Source organism: Penicillium expansum (genome assembly GCF_000769745.1).
Source record: "Penicillium expansum strain MD-8 chromosome Unknown contig84, whole genome shotgun sequence".
NCBI lineage: Eukaryota > Fungi > Ascomycota > Eurotiomycetes > Eurotiales > Aspergillaceae > Penicillium > Penicillium expansum.
Window position 1 is genome coordinate 88,917 of NW_015971349.1, and position 17,244 is coordinate 106,160.

At 45.1% G+C, this 17,244-nt stretch overlaps 6 protein-coding genes across 6 annotated transcripts; 3 read left to right on the plus strand and 3 right to left on the minus strand.

The window, feature by feature from the left end:
- Window positions 1–716: 716 nt before the first annotated feature.
- On the plus strand, window positions 717–3,588 carry PEX2_030850 (beta-glucosidase; the record flags this gene model as incomplete). The annotated part of the gene is made up of 10 exons (XM_016740360.1): window positions 717–1,143; window positions 1,210–1,258; window positions 1,309–1,425; window positions 1,479–1,738; window positions 1,789–2,736; window positions 2,790–2,924; window positions 2,987–3,195; window positions 3,247–3,350; window positions 3,402–3,513; window positions 3,562–3,588. The coding sequence occupies 10 exons, from the start codon at window positions 717–719 to the stop codon at window positions 3,586–3,588; spliced, it is 2,388 nt and encodes a 795-aa protein (XP_016597532.1).
- Window positions 3,589–3,964: 376 nt separating this feature from the next.
- On the minus strand, window positions 3,965–5,294 carry PEX2_030860 (uncharacterized protein; the record flags this gene model as incomplete). Its single annotated transcript, XM_016740361.1, has 3 exons — window positions 3,965–4,283; window positions 4,354–4,930; window positions 4,991–5,294. 3 exons carry the CDS (start codon window positions 5,292–5,294, stop codon window positions 3,965–3,967), a joined length of 1,200 nt encoding a protein of 399 aa, XP_016597533.1.
- A 786-nt stretch (window positions 5,295–6,080) lies between these two features.
- On the minus strand, window positions 6,081–7,710 carry PEX2_030870 (FMN-dependent alpha-hydroxy acid dehydrogenase; the record flags this gene model as incomplete). The annotated part of the gene is made up of 5 exons (XM_016740362.1): window positions 6,081–6,122; window positions 6,192–6,642; window positions 6,704–7,232; window positions 7,288–7,445; window positions 7,505–7,710. 5 exons carry the CDS (start codon window positions 7,708–7,710, stop codon window positions 6,081–6,083), a joined length of 1,386 nt encoding a protein of 461 aa, XP_016597534.1.
- A 438-nt stretch (window positions 7,711–8,148) lies between these two features.
- On the plus strand, window positions 8,149–9,170 carry PEX2_030880 (alpha/beta hydrolase; the record flags this gene model as incomplete). The annotated part of the gene is made up of 5 exons (XM_016740363.1): window positions 8,149–8,226; window positions 8,297–8,732; window positions 8,792–8,943; window positions 9,008–9,060; window positions 9,119–9,170. 5 exons carry the CDS (start codon window positions 8,149–8,151, stop codon window positions 9,168–9,170), a joined length of 771 nt encoding a protein of 256 aa, XP_016597535.1.
- Window positions 9,171–10,095: 925 nt separating this feature from the next.
- On the minus strand, window positions 10,096–12,003 carry PEX2_030890 (Major facilitator superfamily domain, general substrate transporter; the record flags this gene model as incomplete). The annotated part of the gene is made up of 8 exons (XM_016740364.1): window positions 10,096–10,175; window positions 10,250–10,370; window positions 10,425–10,582; window positions 10,639–10,878; window positions 10,942–11,403; window positions 11,464–11,543; window positions 11,607–11,905; window positions 11,974–12,003. The coding sequence occupies 8 exons, from the start codon at window positions 12,001–12,003 to the stop codon at window positions 10,096–10,098; spliced, it is 1,470 nt and encodes a 489-aa protein (XP_016597536.1).
- A 484-nt stretch (window positions 12,004–12,487) lies between these two features.
- Window positions 12,488–16,581, plus strand: PEX2_030900 (Oxoglutarate/iron-dependent dioxygenase; the record flags this gene model as incomplete). The annotated part of the gene is made up of 10 exons (XM_016740365.1): window positions 12,488–12,524; window positions 12,577–12,782; window positions 12,838–12,991; window positions 13,065–13,376; window positions 13,453–13,594; window positions 13,651–13,667; window positions 14,636–14,835; window positions 14,893–15,296; window positions 15,478–15,981; window positions 16,068–16,581. 10 exons carry the CDS (start codon window positions 12,488–12,490, stop codon window positions 16,579–16,581), a joined length of 2,490 nt encoding a protein of 829 aa, XP_016597537.1.
- Between the last annotated feature and the right edge of the window lie 663 nt (window positions 16,582–17,244).

The following is a 17,244-nucleotide window of genomic DNA, read 5'->3' on the forward strand; positions in this document are numbered from 1 at the left end:
GATTACATACATGTTTAGAAGATCATTAAACAAGATAGGCATTTAATTATTTGATGGAACTTCTTATTAACTATGGCCAGTCAGTCAATTAAATGTGCAATATACCCGAGACACCCTAGTTACATAGTATAGTGTCTTATCATATCAGATAAAAGGTACCGGCAACGATAGCTATGGTGGTGATGCACGTAAGGGATCGGGCGCATGAACGCTCTTCATAGGTAAATCTGCACCCCTATATAGGTATCGGAAATGTACCTAAGTAGTCGGCTATTCACCCTTTCGGATATCTACAAGACCCCGCGGTAGTGAATCGCAATAATATCACAATATGCACGGGCCACATTTACGTATCCTCGATCCTGGACTCTGAATCTGAACTCGCAACACTATATACTCATTAGCTCTACAGAAGATTCAAATCGGTAGGATGAGACATTTATTCGGAGAAGTGTAATCAAATCATTCTAAAATGATCATAGATACGCCTAGATAGGTTATCTTACCTATCTCGGGAAAAGGAATAGCTCTTTCGAGTAAAGGTTTATTTGATGGAACGGGCTTTTTAGGTTTGGATACCACCCCGCATTTGATATAGAATCAATCTCAATAGATAATGTCTAGTAACTATAAGTAATAAGTTCTACCGTGAGCCCTAGTAACCCCACCAAGGATTTTATTTTGCGAAGTATTGGAATTTACACGTTATTGCTCCAATGCTCAAATCGCTGCTCCTATCGACTTGCCTCTCATTGGCCTTGCAATGTAGTGCAATAGCACCAGCTGCAACAGACTTGTCTTATGTCGTTCCGCCTCCTGCGGCTGATGGGGGAAAGACATGGAAGGCGGCCCATTCGCGTGCACAAGGGCTGGTTGCTCAGATGACATTGCAAGAAAAGGTCAATCTTGTAACTGGCCAAGAAGGTCCCTGTGCAGGTCAGACAGGCAATGTCACACGGCTTGGAATTCCACAGATGTGTTACCAGGATGGTCCTGCAGGACCTCGACCTGGAAACATACAATTTCCTTCCGGAGTGACTACAGCTGCTACCTGGGATGTAGAGTTGATTTATGCGCGTTCCTTGGCGATGGGCAAAGAATTTTATGACCTGGGAATCCATGTGGCCATGGGTATTATTACTGGTGAGTGCAGCATCCACCCCCCACCCCCTCCTCATTGGTTGTAATGCCAGTCGCTAATTCTACAAGGTGGACCGCTTGGCCGTTCCCCGAGAGGAGGTCGGAACTGGGAAGGATGGTAAGTCACTCTTGCTCGTGAGATCTTCTTAAGCTGATAGTTTGTGATAGGTATGCAGACCCGTATGCCACCGGAATCGCATCGTGGCATGGGGTCAGGGGCCTGCGAGACTCGGGTGTTCAGGCACTGGCAAAACACTTCATTGGATACGAGCAGGAGACTTACAGGTATTCTTCTTAGCATTCACCTGTTTGAAATCTGCGGCACTAATACCACCAAGGAACCCATTCAATTTTACAGAACCGTATAGCATCTACAATGCATCTGAGCAGGTCCCTATCTCCAGCAACATCGACGATAAGACAACCCACGAAATATACCTCTGGTCATTTGCTGAGGCTGTTCGTGCTGGCATAACACATATCATGTGCGGGTACAATTCTGTGAACGGCACTCATTCGTGTGCCAATTCCGAGTCCAACAACAAGATGTTGAAGTCGGAATTGAATTTCCAGGGAGCTCTTGTCAGTGATTGGGGAGGTGAGTGAACCTGGTACCCAGAGAAATAGAAACATACTTACTCGATTAAGCCACTTGGGGAACCCAAGCGTTTGTTGAAGGCGGACTCGACGCAAATTTGCCAGGCTTAGGCTTTGGTAAAATTCTAGGGCCATTTTACGACACGGAGCTCTACAGCATGGTCCAGAATGGAACAATCAAAGAAGCTCGTTTAGACGACATGGTTACCAGAATGATTGTTCCACTTATCGTGACGGGCCAGATCGACAAACCTCTTCCATCCACTGTGACCACAATTCCAGGGATGATAAACCGACCAGTTACTTCGTCTGCCGAGGTTGATGGCAAAAAGTTATCCGCCGTTGAAATAGCGCGAAAAATCTCTGCCGATGGAACCGTCATGCTGAAAAATACTGGCGCATTGCCTCTCCGCAATCCTCGAATCATCGCAGTCATTGGCCAAGATGCGGGCCCGAATCCTCTTGGTATTCAGGGTTGTGGTGCATTATACCGTAACTGTGGAATTCTGCAGAATAACGGAACACTCAGTCTTGGTGGTGGATCCGGATACACCTGGGCAAACAACCTGGTTACACCCCTGGACGCAATCCAAGCCAAAGCACGCGAAACCAATGCTTTCCTTCAATATGTGATTGATAATACTGCTGAGGAGCTAGTTTACGATACTCTGACAGGTAGTGGACTTGCAGTATCTGCTCCAGATGTTTGCCTTGTCTTCGCAGACAGATATCAACGGGAAAACATGGACCGCAACGATCTTGGCCTGAATATCGGAAACTGGACACGCTCGGAAGACATTATTATGGAAACTGCCGCCAATTGCAATAACACGATCGTGGTGCTTCACGTTGGTGGGCCAGTGATCATGGAAGGCTGGATCGAGAACCCCAATGTGACTGCTGTGCTTGCTCCTCTTTATCCTGGCGAGCAAACAGGTCCTGGCTTAGTTGATATTCTGTGGGGCGATGTTTCTCCAAGTGCCAAGTTGCCATTTACTGGTAAGATTCTTATTATATCGCCTCATGTGCGCATTTTGTCTGACCATATCTAGTGGGGCGAAGCGAGTCGGATTATCCTCCACACACCATATCGGATGAGCACAGTATTACACCTCAGGCAGACTTCACTGAAAAGCTGAAGATAGACTATCGGTGGTTCGATACTTACAACATCACGCCTCGCTTTGGTGAGTCAACTTCCTATTATTTATGCGCTGGAATGACATGATCTTTGTACTAACGGTTGTAGAATTCGGGTTTGGTCTATCTTACACTTCATTTGAATACTCCAACATCAAGATCGATTCGAAGGAATCTTCGGATAAACACTCTATCCAGTCAACCAACGAAGAATTCGTCGGCCAGACTGCTGGCCAATCTATTTATGATGTTATCGCTACAGTAACAGCTGACATCACTAATACTGGAAAATATACTGGCTCTGAGGTAGCCCAACTGGTAAGCTTAGAGCTCTTTATAACCAAAGCTAAGATATTGACCACTTTGCAGTACGTGGAGTTCCCTGAAATCGAAGAGGAACCCCCGAAACTCCTTCGAGGCTTTACCAAGATAAAGAATATGGAGCCTGGCCATCGTCAGAAGGCATCATTCCCGTAAGAACAACCCCAGAGATACTTGGTATTGCACTAACTTATATGTTTTAGTATCCGCCGAAAGGATGTCATGATCTGGGACGTTACAGAACAGAAATGGCGATTCCCGATAGGTGAATCTGTGAAGTTTTATGTCGGCGCTTCCTCGCGCAAACTGCCCCTTGTGAGTACATCCCTGTGATTTTAAGGTAACTTTATTGATTTAGTTTAGGAAATTGCACACAGTCTGAAGCTCTGATAGCGACCGATATATAGAAATTCTAGTTTTGTTTCATAGATGCATCTTATTGTGAACACTCGGTGAACGCCATCATCTCAGATTAGGCCCTTTATTGGGTATGAAACTCAGCAATACAGATAGCACCCCTCTGCTCTGCTCAATTTGAAAGGAGAAAATTGACAAGAAAGAACATGTAGAACAGAAAGCCCAGAAATTCGATAGGCTCTGATTTACTTGCCATTTTAAACAAGATAGAGTAGGGCTGAGCATTTAAATACTATCATTGAAGACTTTGAATTGGGATTTGAACACAAGAAAGCTTTGATTTTCAAATTGTAACTGGTACTTAAAAGATATACATAACCCCAAATAGCAATTGAAGCTTAATTCGAGATTATTGCGGTCCCTGGATCTCGCGAACAGCAAATTTGAACATTTCATTTGACGGGACGCTGCTTTCGTCAACCATTTTCTCTGCCGTCTCGATTCCGGCACCTGGAACCCGATATTCCAATGTGCATCCCGCCTGCGGTTTAGGACCCCAGGGCAAGGAATCGGGCAGTGGAAGGTACTCTGGCATGAGACCAAGTTGGAATAAAACAGTCAATTGATCCCAAGTAATGTGCTCATGATAAAGGCGATCGCCCCGGATGTTGACCACTGCCATAAACGGGATCAGAAGCTTCTTGCCCGTGGGTGGAATGCCAGGTATGCTATAAATCGCAGATAAAAAACAATATTAGAACAGCAACTTGCATTCATGGATAACAAGAAGAAACTCACAGCCAATCAACCATCTTATCATGTGTAAAATTCATAATAAATTCATCCACCACACGATCAATTCCTACTGTCCGGCTCACAAGCTCCAACACCGTGTCATCTGGATTGTTGAAGACAAAATGATTGGCGTAGAAATGGGAAAGTTTCCCTCGACCAACACCACCCGTCAACGTGGGGATATGATTGACATATGGCTCTTGAACCATGGTGTCCATCGTGTCCGGGACAGAACGAGTCTCAAATTCAAATCTAGTGTGCTCCTCCCAGATTTCTTCAAGATCGAACCAGGGCCCGTTCATCTGCTTTTTAAGGAATTCAAGGCATCGAGTGTGCGCGACCGTCGCCGATGAGGGCGAGAAGTGTTTGTGTGAGGGTATTATGAAGGCAGTTGATTGAACCTCAGGGTACCGATATACAACTTCCCCTTTGGAGGTAGACTTGCCTCCAGACTCTGCTAAATGATACAAGTGTGGCTTTGTAGGTTGCTCTAACAGGGTACCATATGATACGACAGCTTTTATCTCGTCGGTTTCATCGATCAATTTCGCGACACCCGGAACTAAAAGTGGGGAGTATACTACACCAAAAATGTTAATGTACACTCATTTAAGTTCACGACCAAGTGGGCACATGGTACCTATGAGACCATAGCTGGACTTCGTCGTGCATTTTTCATGTTGATTTAATGCATCCAGTGCTTCAATTAAAGTTTCTTTTGCCAAAGGGTGGCCCTCTGATACCTCTATCTCCAATGTGACATAGCCTTCTTCGGCCCATTTTTGGATCGGCTCAGGATCCAATGTTGGGACAGTGTTGACTTCATTGAGATTGACAAGGGACCGGATGATTAGCATACCAGGTCCATGACCTTGCCGGGACAATGGTGCGTGAATGGTCAAGTTGGGAGCTAACTTGACTGGTTGGGCGTTCGGGAGAGGCATGACTCGATAGGCGTAGTGTTCGTCTATCGAAAGTGACTGACAATAATGAAACCATTGAACTGCAATGAGAACGCGACCATTTTAGTTATTTGAATCATACAAAATAGATACAGGAATCCACATAATCACAATGGCATGATAGGTCAATCGCGTTCGGGTGTGTTCTGATAAGCTTCAGGTGCTCGGGCCGGCAGCCGTATGCCGGCTCTTTCCTTATCCGATACATACAAGATACAGAGGATAGAAGATACTTCATGTATTATGTAGTCATAGCTGAAAATGACAAACAACAATATGCTATAGGGATTCATATCATGGAAAATGGCCTCTTGACACATGCGGTCTGAATGGATACAAGCAAATTTCCCGCTTCATTCATGAATATATTCATGAATATTAAGATGACGTTACGAACACGCTCAGAGTACGTACTTAAATATGAAGAACCTCCAATCAAAAGCATGGCAAGAGAGATTATAGTTTTAGGTTTGTACCCGAGAAGGTTGCTAAATCCTTAACTGCAAGTCGTGCATGCCGAAAGTCAGTATCGAACGGCTCAGAAGCAATTGCCGGTTAGGGAGATAATGCGGAGTTGCATAGATGAGCACATTGCCCTTACTTGCTATCTTTTAGGCCTGATAATTCTACAGAATAGTCACTTTGCTTGCAAGGACTGAGGATTCTTTATCGATTAAACTAGTTAAGGGGAAAAGTTTATTATCGTAAATTTTTCAATGAGAATAGCTCTTCACCAAAGAGCGCTTTTTCTTACTAGCGCATCATAAATCACAGGACTGATCGTACATGGGGATATCCAGAAGTTTCAACCTGTAGAAACACAACATTAGATCTCACTTTTCTGTGGTACACTTGATTCCATAGAAATTCATCACTCACATAAGATGGATTTAACTGATCGAGTGATGTCACACCCAACAATGCCATGGTAGTCTCAATCTCATGCTTCAAGATTCGAATAGCTTTGCTTGGTCCAGCCTCCCCAAATACGAGAGAGTATAAGAATGGTCTTCCGATCCCAACGCCCTTCGCGCCAAGTGCAAGAGCTTTGACTATGTCAGAGCCTCGGGTAACGCCGCCATCGACGACAACCTCACATTTGTCAAACACCTCGGGACAATGCTTTCGAATGGACAAGAGAGTATCCACGGCAGATGGTGCTCCGTCCAATTGGCGACCACCGTGATTGGAGAGCCATGGGTGTACTCCATATTCCATGCACAACAGTGCATCCTCCCAACATTGAATACCCTTGACGGCAATAGGGAGACTTGTCATTTTTCGGAGCCATTCAATAGAAGATTTCCAGTCGAAACTCGACCAGACGGGGCTGCAGATATGTTAGTATCACGAAAATTCCACAAATGGGGAGAGGGACACAGAGCACTTACGGTCGCTGGACAGTTGGCTCTTTTGCAAAGTTTTCCTCGCTTTCCAGGTCATCATCGTCATCTTGGTCTGTCTCCAAGGACGCCACCCGTAAATCTCGCTCTCGCTTTCCGGCTCGAATTGCGTCAACGGTCAATGCGAAACCTTTGTATCCCAGCTTGACAGCTTCCTTGATTTGTCTTTCAGTGACTTCCAAGTCAGTCATAGCGTAAATCTGCCAGTATAATGTTTGATCTGGTACACGTGAATCGGCCATATCTTGCTGGGAAATGGCTGAATTGTTACAAACCCAGTGTAGGATTCCATGACGGGCAGCAGCTTTCACTAGACACAAGTCGCCCTTGGTGTTGGCTAGCTTTGCACCTCCTGCTGGGCAAATAAAGAAAGGCGCAGAGAACTTTGTTCCCAGGAGAGTGGATGAAATGTCAACATTCAAAATTGGTCGTAGGACACGGGGCCGGAAACGAATCGCCTTCCAGCTATCGCGATTCCAGTTGCATGCATACTCATCTTCAGCACCGGATTTTAGGACTAGCGTGGCGTGTCAGATATATGATATTTTCATTCATCAAGGGGCAGTACTTACATGCAAATGAACTGGCGGGAAGACTCTTTGAAGCAGCATGTTCGAAGTCAGAAAGACTAATGATAGATGATAGCTTAGGCTTTGGTCGAGATGACTCAATTACTGAGTCGGCCTGTCTGTTGCTAGTGTCATCTTGGGCAACGACACCTAAGTTTTTCCTTGGGGTCTTAATTAGCAGGACTCTTGCTATCTAGTGCGTGACAGGGAATATATGTACTCTGGCCCAAGGTTCTGATCAATTATCTCCGCTTGATGAATGGATTCAAATGCCTTAGTGGCATCACGACCTGCATGTGCAAGAATGATACTCGCTCCTCCAGGGTGTTTCTTGAGAAACTCTGTAACATCATAAACTTTGTCGTTGATGATAACCCAACAATTATTGATGGTGGTATGCTTTGCAACCTCAGATCTGCTCAACATCTGCATCAGAGGAGGCTTATTATTTGAATAAGGCAATGTGACCGATGTTCTTACCTATTCAGCGTCATAATGAAGGAGAGGAGTCGATGAAGAATATCCCTTGGCATGTGAACTTGAAAAGTGTTTACCCCAGGTTCAACCAATAGTAAAAAGTGACATTAAGTAACCTTATAATTCAATAAAGCAAAGGTTTAAAGGTTGCAATGAGTGTACCCGGCTATCAACCGTGAAAGTACTTGCAAGTATTCTTCGGAATTGAACGATCTCGGCTATGGGCAGCTATGAAGGCAGCTTATCCGGCTATGTTCCTGCACTGCCGAACACTAGCACGTAGCGACTGAAGACATTCAATTTCAATTCAACTTGTTTATTCCTCCTTTCAAAATGTTAGAGCATTTCCGATAATATCCGTACTTTTGCATTTTCAATCCCAGCACAATGTCAGCCAATCGCATGGATGCCATCTTTGCTAAGATCGCCGAAGAGACTTCAAAGTTTCAACTCGGCGACGAGGAGGTATGTGAAACTGGCATACTCTCAGTTATTTTTTGTAGTGCTGATACAATGCGATTTTGCTTTTTAATAGATTTGGCGTAAGCTATACGACCCTTTCTATCCCGAGCCACCACAGAATGTAACGGTCATCCGCGATGAGCGATATGGACCTTCGGACAGAAACCTCTTGGATGTATTTGTGCCGCATGGAAATGATTCGAACAGACCAGTCATGATGTATGTTCATGGGGGAGGATTTTTCTCCGGGGATAAATTGTGGACTGAGCAAGTCTATTCTAATATCGGGTGGTTTTTCGCTCAACGGGGTATCATCACTGTTGTGATAAATCATCGTCTTGTGCCCCACGTGGAGTACCCTGGAGGTGCAGATGATATACAATTGGCTCGCCAATGGATCTACAATCATATATCCTCGACTAGGTACGGTCGTGGCTCGGTCGAGAAGGTTGTACTGTTCGGTCACTCATCTGGCGGTGCGCATATCGCGATGAATCTTTATGCGGCTGGTAAGAAATACAACATCTATTTCTATCTCAACTTTTGAAATTGTGCTGAAAATAAAAAGGGGATCCGGAGCGCGCGTCTCAGTCGCCAGTTTTTCCTCCTGTGGCCGGAGTGATGTACCTTAGTGTGCCATTTTGGTATGACCGGACCAAGCCAGTTCGCCAAAAGACCATTCGATCGTATTATGGATCTGATTCTGAAGATGTCTGGGGAGTATGTGAATCCATGTCTTGAATCGCGTGTCCAAACAATTCAAATTGCTGACACGCATTGGCAGCCTAAATCTGCTTTGGGATTATTTCAGAGATTACCTGACAACTCACCACTATTGTAAGTGTTGCGAGCAGCTTTGATATTGTACGCTCAATCAAAATTGACTGTTGTACAGAGACTCTCAGAAGATACCTGTCTACTTGGGATCCGTGGAGTGGGAAGTGTAAGTACAAGGCTATCCTCTCTAACCCATGAACAGAACTCGTTTACTGATGATCACACCAATACTAGACCAGAAACAATCGACGCAACCTTGAAGTTTTTCAATGCATACAGATCACGAAGCCAGCCTTCTGGAACACTACCTGTGTTTCATGTGTTAAAAAGACACAACCATCTAAGGTGAGATTCAATTGCAACTCATCTATCAAAGAAAGTTGCAACATCTAACAATTTACTTTGCTGTAGCAATATCTTGTCAATTGGGACAGAGGACACAGTGCAAGGTGACCATTTGGTAAGCTTTATCCAGTCATGTGTGGGGTTACATGGAGGAAGTAGTAAGTTCTCGGCCGCAAACCCTCCTTTGTAGCCAGATGCACAAATTAAATAAAAGCAGGGCCCAAAGAGCGACTATAGTTGTGCTAGATGGCAGATTATAATAGTATGTAGCCTATCGATCAGATATTTAGATATATCAATGCTCTTCCCTTTCTCTGTCTTCGCTTCACATATCACCAACCCTTTTCCATTGAGTTTACTATCTCACCTCTGGTATAATAATCGAACAGCCTGGTAGCTACTCGCATTAGAGAAGGCTATAGAGGAGAAGGGGTGTTTCGCTTTTCCTTATCCACCGCTTGCCATAAACTCTTCTCTTAAATACAAGGTATCCTTAATTTGTCTCTCAAGGCTAAAAGAATTAACGAACAGACAATCGCCTGATACAGGATCGAGTGAATACACTTTCATTGATATCTAAGGCATGCTAGCCGAATACTACATACATACATGCATAATCACATCTGAACCGACAACTGATTCTATTATCTTCATTCAAAAAAGAACAAAATTGAAAGTACATCTATCTTGGAAACTTCGAGTAGCATATAGCCTTCATTCCTGTGAAGCCTTCGCGTATTACCATAGAGCCTAAATCGGGTATCGGAAAGACTTCATCTGGAAGTCAGTGAAGTCGGCAAATTCTGCGTTCTCTGTAACATCGACCGTGTCTAATAAATAAAGGGACATAAGTTAGCCAGACTGTTATCCCGATTGATGAAAGCTGCATATGGATATTAATTACCTTGTGGTTGAGCGGAAAGCTCCTTCTCTCTCTTTTCGTTCCACGAGTGATGAATCCAGCCGTAAATTGCGATTAAAATCGCAGTGACAATGAAAAATGCAAGCATAGTATATTTCGCCGGCTGGTAGAAAAAGATATTAGCTCAATCCAAGATCAAGATATTTGGTCTTCTCACATAGTAATTTGGTGCATCATGGGCTCTGTAAGTTTGGGGGCCAATGATGTTGCCAATAGCATATCCCAATTGATAAACACAGCCAAAAGCGAACTTTTTTGTCGAGCCAGCCACACCTGCGGTCATGAAGGCGATAATAAAAACAATGCAAATTGGGACTGTCACAGTTAGAATATTTCTGCCGGGTGGAGCTTAGAAGTATGTGAGCACAAACATTGATAAACCAGAACATATCCACCATAGCGAGCGCTATTATTCGAGCTTGGAATCCCAAGCATCATAGCGGAGCCGATACAGGCAAGAAGAAGTGTACATATACCAGCAAAGGTACGATTGGTCCGTTTGGCAAGCAAAAGAGCAAGGAAGGTGCCAGTGACCTGAGCCGCACCGGAGCCCATATTCAAAAGCTGTGTGGTAGGAACATCATAGCCAAATCCATCCACAATGGTCGGGCCTATATCAAGGGTCAGTTCAGTGTAATTGATTGGGGATAACATAAGATGGGTACTGCACATACCGAAGGCAGTCAAGCCACCGTTAGGCATTCCAGTCGCGATCAACATGAAAAATATCAAGTAAAACCGAACGTCGAGGAACGCCTCTCGAAGCTGGGGCCAGCTGAATTTCCAAACCTCGGTACCTGTTTTATTTCCTCGAACACGTTCGAGGGCAATGACTTTTTCTTCTTCGGTCAGCCACTTGGCATCTGTCGGAGACGAAGCAAGGAAAAGGAACAGTAAAACACCCGTCACAAATGTCATCGCTCCATATAAAATGAAGAGACCTTGCCAGCGGAAGTTCTCCGCATGATACATGCACCAGGCAAGGAAGCCACCGAAGATAGCTGCCCATCCGGATGTAGTGTACCACAATGCCACTCGTGTGAGCTGTTCTTCCTTGGTGTAGAATGCACCAGTAATGTAGATAGCTACAGGCACTGTTGAGACTTCAATGGCACCCAGGAAAAATCGCAATGCTGCTAGACTGGCAAAGTCATGGCAGACTGCATGTAACGCAACGATCACTCCCCATATCATACACATAACAGAGAGATATTTAGCCAGAGAGAACCGTTGCATTAGATAAGTTGCCGGGATGTCACCCCCAAGATATCCAAAGCTAGAAAGATATATTTGTCAGTTCACATCTTTTGCGACACCCGATCATTCAATGTTCCCTTACTAAACAAGTGATCCCAGCCAAGAGTACTCCGCAGACGAAAGATTGGTGTCTTGTTTGATACCCATAATCGCAGCGAATGATAGACTGTTTTTGTCCATGAGTTGAAGGCAGTAAATGACGAAGATCATCGGCATAATTCGCATGTCGATCTTCCATCTGACCCGCTTCGCCTCAGCTGAGTTGGGGTCAAACGCAATATGGCTATTTGCAAGCAAATTCAAGGCTTTGTCTCTGCTTGCACTTTCAATGTAATTGCCAGGGAGTTGCTCGCCCGCCCCCTCAAGCTTGGTGTTCTCCATCTAGTATATCACCGTCAGCGACCGCCTCATTTTCTTTATGAGGGATTGGAATGTTGTCCAAATTTTACCTTGAACGATTTCATATCGGAGTCAGTCATGATGCTGTGTCAAACTGAACAGCAGAGCGATGGCTTTACTAATAGGCAATAATTGATTTGACTTCTCGGCCCCGACTGCATTTTTGGGCGTCATGAATGAGAATAAACTCATATCGTGCACTGCCGGGGCTGATAGTATGCGGGGTACATTTCCGAGCAGAAGATAAGCAGATTGAAAAAAGGGGTTGGATTGGACACTAATTCGGTTATTCCACTTTTCTTGTCTAAACTTTGTTTCTGACCCGACAAATCACTTGGTACTATCTTGATATCTCGTAGCTTGTAGGATGAGGGTATTTCCTTTCCATCCGAGTCAGATATTCATCTGTCCTCCTAAAGCGGTACATTTCCGGTAGTAAGCTTTATCCGATAGAATTGATAAACAAGCACTCCATGGCTAGAAAAAGCGTGTGAAAGTTATCACAAGAACCCAAAAAGATCAAAACACCTATTACGATCGAGAATCCAATCAAAGTAAACAGATATGGCTGAAAGATTCGTTCCTGTTATCTCTCTCAAAGGTGAGCCCAGCCGATAGTTGAAGTCGCAATAGGCTACTAATAAGCTTTCAAGATTTCGATGAACGCAAAGAGGAAATTATTTCTCAGCTACTCAATGCAGCTGAGTACGCTGGATTCTTTACCTTGGTAGACCACGGTATCTCAAAGGAGGAGATTGAAGCCCAGTTTGCCATTTCAAAGGCTTTCTTTGACCTCCCTCCCGAGGACAAAGCTAAGACACCTCATGACCCCAAAACTAATAACGGATGGGAGTACAAGGTAGGTGGACATGGCTTACCGAAAGAGTGAATGTCCAATTGACTTTACTATCTAGGCTCAATTGCGCGCCAGTACTGGCACCTACGACCAGAAAGAATCCCTCTGGCTGCAACGGAATTCCGAATGGCCAAGCGATGGGGATGTTCCTAATTTTAGGGACTCCACGACTCAATTTATGAGTAAATGTGCTGGCATCTCGGACCAAGTGTGTATGTTTGCCTTACAACCTGGAAATAAATGAAAGAATTCTACCCCACGTTCTGTGACTAACGTTGATTTAAGTGTCTTGTTTTGCCATCGCCCTCGGATTCGGAGAGAATTATTTTAGGATCGCGAACGATCCCACTCAAGCCGACTGCTTGACGCAGCTCCGCTTGATTCATTATCCCGCATCTGAAAATGCCGTCGGCACCTGGAGAGCGGGAAGCCATACCGATATCGGCTGTCTCACTCTTTTGTTCCAGCGAGACGGAGAGGATGGACTTGAAATTTGCCCAGGCAGAGAAAGTCATTCTAGCTTTGCTAGCGGCGATGTCTTCACGCCCCTTCCTGCCGAGACCGGACCCATTGTTGTCAATATCGGTGATATGCTCAGTACGTATTATATGGAGACAAATTGTTTGTCTTCTCATTGCAAGCTTCAATATCTAACATGCGTGGCTATCTCTAGTGGCTTGGTCGGATGATCGCTTGAAGTCCAACTATCACCGAGTGCGCGCCAAGGACGTTGGGAAGTCACCATCTCGATACTCAATTGCCTATTTCAACCAAGCTAGGCGTGATATTTCACTCCAGGGCCCATTGAAGAAATAGTATGTCATCCCTTCCATTTCCCTTTAAGACTGGTCTTGACTAACTCTCTTTCCAGCCCCCCGATGACCGTGGGTGAGTGGTTTGCGCAGTCTGTGGCTAGAAACTTCAGTCAACAGGCGGCGATAAGTGCCTAGAGATTATATTTGATTCGAACACACGAGAAATGTAGTGTTACTTCAGAAAAAATGCCTATTCTTTTGGTCCTTCTAGTATTATTTTGCAAGTGGGGTTTTTGAAAGCGCATCGTGTATATATTTCTCATATGAGCGACATAATGTGCAAGAAATACACCCAGCTTGAAAAAAAATAAAGAAAGAAAATTATACCAGCGAAAAGATCCCCTCGAAAACGCGATCAGAGATTAAGTTTACTCAAAAATCTCGTATTCCTCCATCTCTGGGCAGGGCTGGGCGGTTTCTTCCGAGCTCCCCGGGGCCTGATAAAGGGCCTAAGATAAGGGGGACGCGGCGTATCAGCTAAGGTTTGATTGCCATCCTCCGCACTTTTGCTGTCAATTTTAATGATTCTGTCTCTGTAACCAATTTTAATCGAGCTTGACTTGCATCATAAAGCACCTACATGAGTCAAATTTCCAATGCCACGGCCTAAAGTACGCCCCGAAAACCGTCAAAGATCTTATCGCGCCTGTGTCGCGTGCAAATCCTCAAAGATAAGATGCGATGCGCAGCGCCCCTGTGGCTCATGCGTTAGACGCGACCAGGCCAGTACATGCGAATATTCCGGAGTTGACCGTCGACGACGAGTCCAAAGCGATGGTTTCCACCTTCGTGCCAACTCAGAAGCAGCATCGTTGCCGTCCAACATAGCACTAAGTTCCCCGACTTCCCCAAATGACTATACCGTTCCAATGAGGACTCCATCTTCTGTGAATCCATCCACTACCGGTCCTAGCGGTACCGCAGATCCAATTATCACTGCCACACCTAGCCGGGTGACCTCCCGATCAGAAACTCGTGAAAAATGTTCGGATTCTGTTCTTATGGTATATCATGCAAGATCGCGCTGACCATCAATTCCAGTGTATGTGGGAGAAACGTCTTCACGCTCCTTTCTTCATTTTTTGAGAAGAACGACAAAGGGCTACATTGGATCGGTTCCCTTCACTGATGAGGAGCGACATCATGTCGCCATTGAACCAGAGTCATCTACTTTGGACATGAATCCCGCACATCCATCGCCAGAAGAGGCATACCTGCTCCTCAGTTCTTATCTTGAGGCGGTACGTGAATAAATTCATGAATAAAACCGCATATTTGGAAACTCACATTCATTCCAGACCAGTGGCGTCTTGGACCTGTTCACTCCAGACGAGCTGGACAGGCTTATGGCGGAAAGATCATCAGAGAATGCCACAGTTCACTATTTTTCGAAAGTCGACCTTGAACCGGCTTTCAACCTTGCTCTCGCAATCGGTGCTCAGGCGCGAGGCCGGCCCGAAGATGTGCAACTTTCAAAGGCTTATTTTCTTCGCGCCCGCGAAATCGCTTTTGAAGGCATGCTCATGTCGCAGAACCTCAACACAGTACGGCATTTTGTGCTTTTGGCTTTTTACACCCTCGGTGCTTGTAACAGAAATGCAGCATCGATGTTTCTCACCATTGCAGCAAAGGCTGCTGTTATTCTAGGTCTTCACAGCTCGGAAAATGACAGTGACCTTCCCGAAGAAGATCAGTCCACCAGGTGAGAGCTTCATGTTAACCTCCGTCTTCTAAACCAACCAAAGATACTAAGAAGGATTTTCTAGAATCCGGATATGGAACAGCGTCCAGAATCTTGATGTTTTGAGCAGCTTTCTTCACGGCAGACTCAGGAGTTCACCAGTGCTCCGCCAGAATATAAGTGATCCCATACTATTTACTAGTGGGGATGATCAGAATGCCCAGTCTCTATTTACAGCCATGGCAAAAGCATGCATTCTTCTTGAAGAGATCGTCGATACGCTTGGCAAAAGTAATAATATTCTTCACGTACCCACTGCCGAAGGTGTACTTGAAAGACTCCGCCAATGGAGCCGGGGCTTGCCTCAGAACATACGACGGTTTCCGCATCCCTCCGCAAACGGTCGACCCCTTGATGCCGAGAATCGCCGAGTGCTTCTTGGCAGCATACATGTCTCATGTGTGTATTATTTTGCAGTGATACTGATCACTCGACCATTCCTTGTCGCGTACCTGATGTCCAGACTTCGCGGCAAAGCTCCTGATCACCTAATCAGTGACCCCGAAGAAGCATCGGATATCAATATCAAAAATAATAAAGTATCCAGGTTAGCTCAAGTCTGCGTCGGCTCGGCTATCACCATGGTTGAAACGTGTGTGAAAGCCAAAGCTTTGAACTTTACTTTTGGGAACCTCTGTCTTATTGAGTATGCAAATTCACCTTTCTGATAAACATACTACATCGGGATCATAATGAGTGGGATATTTTAGCTAACAGTTGTCTCTCGAAAAGAGCATGGATATTTGGCGCAGGTCTAGTCCTTGGATTTTCAATGTTCGCGGCGGAGCTACGAAAAGATATCGAGGCAGCTTTCGCAGATGCACACGATATTCTTGGCGACATCGCTTTAGCAAGCCCTCAAGCTCAACTATATCATAATATGCTTACTGACTTCGCCGAGGCTATTGCCAAATACCGGCAACGCGTGTCGGATGAAACGCATTACACCGTCCAGCACTACATGGATCGGATTCTGATTTTTGAGCCACCAACCGATGGGAATGCCCCTGGTCCACCAGATGACTATGAGAGTGGTCGGAATGTTGATGAAACATGGGGATTCTCGCTAGCTAATCCTACTCAGGCGAATCCGTTTGTGTTTCCAATGGGCCTCACAGCAGCTAATGCTGCAGATGAAATGTTGCGAGATCAGCATGATGGTTGGCTTGATGGTAGCATTCATTTTCCGGAGTTCTTTGTACCTGAGCTTGAGCCTTTTGATCAGCTATTTTATACCGTCGAGTAAGATTAATGGATCATCACTTTTTTGCGATATTTGAATATTAAAGGTGCAGATTGTATTTCAATTTTGAACTTTGAAGTAATGTATATCTGGATCATGACTCCTATCTCCCGGTTTCGCCTTGTTTTATGGAAAGCTTATACACGCATCACGAAGCTCCTTCCAGATTGGTAAGTCCGAACGGACTTACCCACACTCCGGGCCGGCCTGAGGCACTGACAGGCTCAAAGCAATGATCATCGGAGGTTATCCAAAGTCTTACCAGTCTGTTGTAGAATACCAATAGGACGGCAAGCTTGGACTTACAAATTCGTGCCTGAGGGAGAGAAAGAAGTTTGCTAAAAGCGGGATTAATTATGTTCCCGTCGTGATCAAGTGTGCGATGACTGCGGTCGTTCATGGTTGTTTCGAGACAAACGTGCTGTGGGTCATTTTCCGCCTAGTATTGATGACACTTAGTGCAGTCCTTCCTCCTACTAGAAATTGCCGTTGGACCGACCTCAAGAATTGCAATGCGGTCCCCGGATCACGCCCTATTGCGACCCCCCATATCGACAGAGATCCTGCAGAAACCGAATCTGGTTAGTCGAGATTCAATAATGACCGATAAGTAAGCACTGAATTGCTCCCACGGAGCTTCCCAGGTGCATAATAAGGAGCTGAGCC